General features: G+C 39.1%; 1 protein-coding gene across 1 annotated transcript; it reads left to right on the forward strand.

The window, feature by feature from the left end:
* Nucleotides 1-221: 221 nt before the first annotated feature.
* Nucleotides 222-3780, forward strand: LOC101924909 (melanocortin receptor 5-like; the record flags this gene model as incomplete). The annotated part of the gene is given in 4 exon segments (XM_055807703.1): nucleotides 222-2008; nucleotides 2825-3053; nucleotides 3140-3656; nucleotides 3658-3780. Coding segments are annotated over 2 exon segments (624 nt in total), but the record flags the coding sequence as incomplete, so codon positions are not given.
* Between the last annotated feature and the right edge of the window lie 638 nt (nucleotides 3781-4418).

Genomic DNA, 4418 nt, shown 5'->3' on the forward strand with positions numbered 1-4418 from the left:
TGTTGTCTTTCTGGGGCACTTTTGATCTTTTTTGCTAGAGCCCAAAGCAAACTCTTGGTGAGTTCAATAGTTAGCTGTTAGCATTTTCCTTACACCAGATAAGGTGTTACATGAAGTACCAAACAAAACACCTTTTCCTAAAGATGCATCTCAGCATCCCATCTGGGATGACCATGGACCTCAGGAGCACTCCCAAGGGCTCCACACCCAGGCTTCTTGGTATATGACTGAGCTATGCTTGCTCCTACGTGGCAGGGAGAACTGTATACCTGCACCTCAAGTCCCCCTGTCCAACCTCTTCCACTTTTCATCTGTGGAAAGAAAATACCAATGCAGGCTTTGCAATGAATGAAGTACTCTTTGCCCACACTGGCAGTCCAGACGTGATCTTTGTGGCCTTGGAAAACAGCAGGCACCAACCTCTTTGTAGCGATAATTCATTTAACTGAACAAACAAAAGAGAGGAGCACCAAGATGATGAACATCTGAAAGACCAGCCTATTCAGTCAGGAGTCCTCCAACTGGAAGATGAAGCCTCTCTTGGATTTTTCCCAAGAGAATCCAAACCCCTTTACTTATCCTTACAACCCACCTGCATGCCTCCACCCACTGCTAAGTGGGTGTCCCTTCAGTTACTTGCTTGTCAAACTATAATGCTTATGGCTGTTTGCTGCAGAAATATAATGATAAAAATCTTTTTTTGGGAGGAAGGTGGGTTTTTTTAATTATTATTTCATTCTCTAACATAAACAAACTACATCTGTATCACTACTCCAGTTTTCAGGCAGGTATTTTTTCTGCAAGCTTTGTAATATAAGGGAGTTTCTTTGTCTAGCATAGACACTTGCATAGATGCTGTTATATACTATGAAAAAAACCCAACCCCTTAATCTGCAGAAAGGTGGCGATTTGGAGAAGCAGAGACTTTTCATCTCAAGTTAACTGCAAATCCTGCATGATATTTGACTGGTTGGCTAGTGGATAACATAAGGGGCATTTGGCAGTGTCAGGAAGGTGTGTGTTTTGTGTTCCTTAGTCTGTGCACAGAAGCAGAGCCCGTTTGGTAAAGGAAAGGCTCACACTGATTTTGCTGCCTTTCAGGTAAGGCCCAGAATGAGCATCAGCTGCCTGACTGCTAGACCCACGGAGGGACTTCAGCCATTGCAGTACTGAGCTTGGAGTTTATCAGCTCTTAGACCCTGTGAAACCTGGGGGAATTCACACCCGTGTTGGGAAGCTCTGGCTCCCCGCACGATGCACTGTGTACTCCTTCCACGTCTATATTGAAATGTCTATTCTAGCAAGGGGACTGGAACACAACCATTTATTTGTTCTATTTTTTCACACAAACTACCTGAGTTAGATCTTTTAGTGGTGAGACAAGCTTGACAGTATGTCCCCTGCATTTTGTAACAGTGTTGTTCTTGCAAAATTATAACTGTGAATATAAGACAAATGCTTATAACAGTAATAAGCCTCCCATTTCAATAACAGTCTTTTGTTTTTATCTCTTTTGGAGTACTATTGCAATATGAACTTATTGTCAGTGATTATTAGCAACAGCAGAGAAGACAAAAAAGAAATGTGTTTGGAAAGAAGCATGCCTAGTGCTTAATATTATAAAAAGCTCATAATGAATTTTAGATCAGGAACACTGTTCCGTTAGAAAGACAAAAGAAGACCACTAGATGGTGGTAAAACCCCAAGCCTTTGCTAACAAAATCTGTGAAAAGAGAAGTTCAGCGGGGCAAAGGGGAGGAGGAGCTACAGTTTGAGTACTGAAATGATTATTGCTTGGAGTCTATAAAAAAGCATTTGCACAGTAAGTAATTTATACATGGTCAGCCTTGACTCTATGGATTTACTCATTCCTTTTTCTCTGTTTTTGTCACCTCTTCCCACCAAGGAATCCCAAGCCCCAGATGTCAGGTGAGGAGGGGGCTCTGTGGAGGAAAGGTTGCAGGCGATGAAGAGCAAGAACAGCTGAAGGAGCAGCTCTGGTAGATAGGTACAGTTAATTCTTGATTACAAATAAAAGGTTAATTTTAAAAACTGAGAATTATCTTGATATGCTTTGAATTTTATTTGCAACTGACATCTTTAAGTGTTCCCCTTCTTAAGAATCTGATGACTTACAAGTTTGGCTTGAATATTGTCATTACCAAAAATGCACTGAATAAAATATGATCTGGAATAGAGAACTTTTTTTTATTACAGAATTCTACCGATACCAATTCTTAATTCGTAACCTTAGTGTACCCTGAAATGTATGGATTTGTCTTCGTTAGGTGTTTAATACTATGCTTTTATGTAAGCATGTTAGTATTGTACAGGTAAACTGTTTATAACACCATTCCTATGAACTTAAGAAGGACAAAGGCCAGGAAAGCATTTAATTCTTTTTGCTGAAAATGTTCAATTCTTAATTGTGGCAATAATTTAAACTTAGGTATGTTGTATTCGAGTGAGCGGTTTCTGCTGAACCTAATACTATATTTTCCTGCATTTCTGGGGTCTGAGAATTGAGACTTCGAAAACTGTTGTTTGGTTTTCAGCAGAATTTCCAGGACATTGTGCTCACTTCTGCAGGACCAAATAGAATAAACAAAACTATGAATGAAGAGTGCATGAGTCTCTTGCTATCCATCCTTACTTGGAAATTAAAACACAAATTAACAAATCTCTATCAGAGGTTAATTTAGAATCAGTAGAGGAATATGGTGTGGAAGAGGTGGGATGTGTACAAGCCAATTTAAATAGAAATGGGTGATATTTGTTTTGTCAACTTCTGCCTGTTCTCGTCATGCTATATTTTTTTTGGCAGGGTCTTTTGCCTTTTGGAAAATGCATTTATCACACTCCTTGGCAAGTCCCTCAGAAAGAACAGAACGTGTTTGCTTCCATAAATGATGAACACGTCCTCTCAACTGTATGTTTCTGAACCAAACCTGAGTGCCTCTGGTAGCAACTTTACTGTGTCTACTGTCAAGAGCTAGTCATTGCCTTGTGAGCAAGTGGTCATTGCAGCTGAGGTGTTCCTAACTCTGGGCATTGTAAGCCTCCTTGAAAATATCTTAGTTATATGTGCAATAGTTAAGAACAAGAACTTGCATTCACCCATGTATTTTTTCGTTTGCAGTTTAGCAGTGGCTGACATGCTGGTTAGTGTGTCCAATGCTTGGGAGACCATAACGATATACTTAATAAACAATAGACACATAATTATGAAAGATACCTTTGTCCGTCAAATAGACAATGTCTTTGATTCAATGATCTGCATATCTGTGCTGGCTTCCATGTGCAGTTTGCTGGCTATAGCAGTAGACAGGTATATCACTACCTTCTATGCCCTACGTTATCACAACATCATGACAGTGAAAAGATCAGGGCTTATTATTGCATGCATCTGGACCTTTTGTACGGGCTGTGACATTATCTTCATTCTTTATTATGAATCAACTTACGTGATCATTTGTCTCATCACAATGTTTTTTACCATGTTGTTCCTCATGGTCTCACTAAACATCCATATGTTCCTCCTGGCTTGTACTCATGTGAAGAAAATAGCTGTTTTGCCTGGGTACAACTCTGTCCGTCAAAGAACCAGCATGAAAGGAGCCATCACTCTGACTATGCTACTTGGCATCTTCATTGTTTTGCTGGGCTCCATTCTTTCTTTCTTTTTTATTCCTTCCTTTCTTGCTTTCTTTCTCTTTCTTGCCCTCACATTCTTTCTTCCTTTCTTTCTATCTTTCTATACATTCTTTCTATCTTTCTCTCACATTCTTCCTTTCTCTCTTTCTTTCTTTCTATCATTCTATCTTTCTTTTTTATTCCTTCCTTCCTTTCTTTCTTTCTTTCTCTCACATGCTGTCTTTTCTTTCTCTTTCTTTCTTTCTTTCTCTCACATTCTTTCTTTCACATTCTTTCCCTTTCTTTCTCTTTCTTTCTTATTCCTTTTTTCCTTCCTTTCTTTCTTTCTTTCTCTCTTTCACTCATTATTTCTTTTTTCCATCTTTCTCTCTTTCTTTCTTTCTTTCTCTCTTTCTTTCTACCACATTCTTTCTTTCCTGCTTTCTCTCTTTCTTTCTTTTTTATTCATTCCTTCTTCTTTTTCTTTCTTTCTCTCACATTCTTCCTTTCTTTCTTCCTTTCTTTCTTTCTTCCTTCCTTCCTTCCTTCCTTTCTTTCTTACAGTGGTGTCTTACAGAATGTCTTGAAGAAATGCACACTAAAATAACTCTGTGTCCCTGGTGCTCAAATCGATGCATGGCTTAATTTTCCAACTACTTCTCCAGATTGCTTCTGAGAATAGAGAGTCTGCATTACCTGCATCCTTTTTCAGCAGCAATCCTGGGCTGTACACAAACAGTGACTGTGGCTGATGTGGGAAGTTGAGGTAGTTCATGTGAAGGTCT

The sequence above is a fragment of the Falco peregrinus genome, chromosome 6 (genome assembly GCF_023634155.1).
Source record: "Falco peregrinus isolate bFalPer1 chromosome 6, bFalPer1.pri, whole genome shotgun sequence".
In the NCBI taxonomy this organism is placed as follows: Eukaryota; Metazoa; Chordata; class Aves; order Falconiformes; family Falconidae; genus Falco; species Falco peregrinus.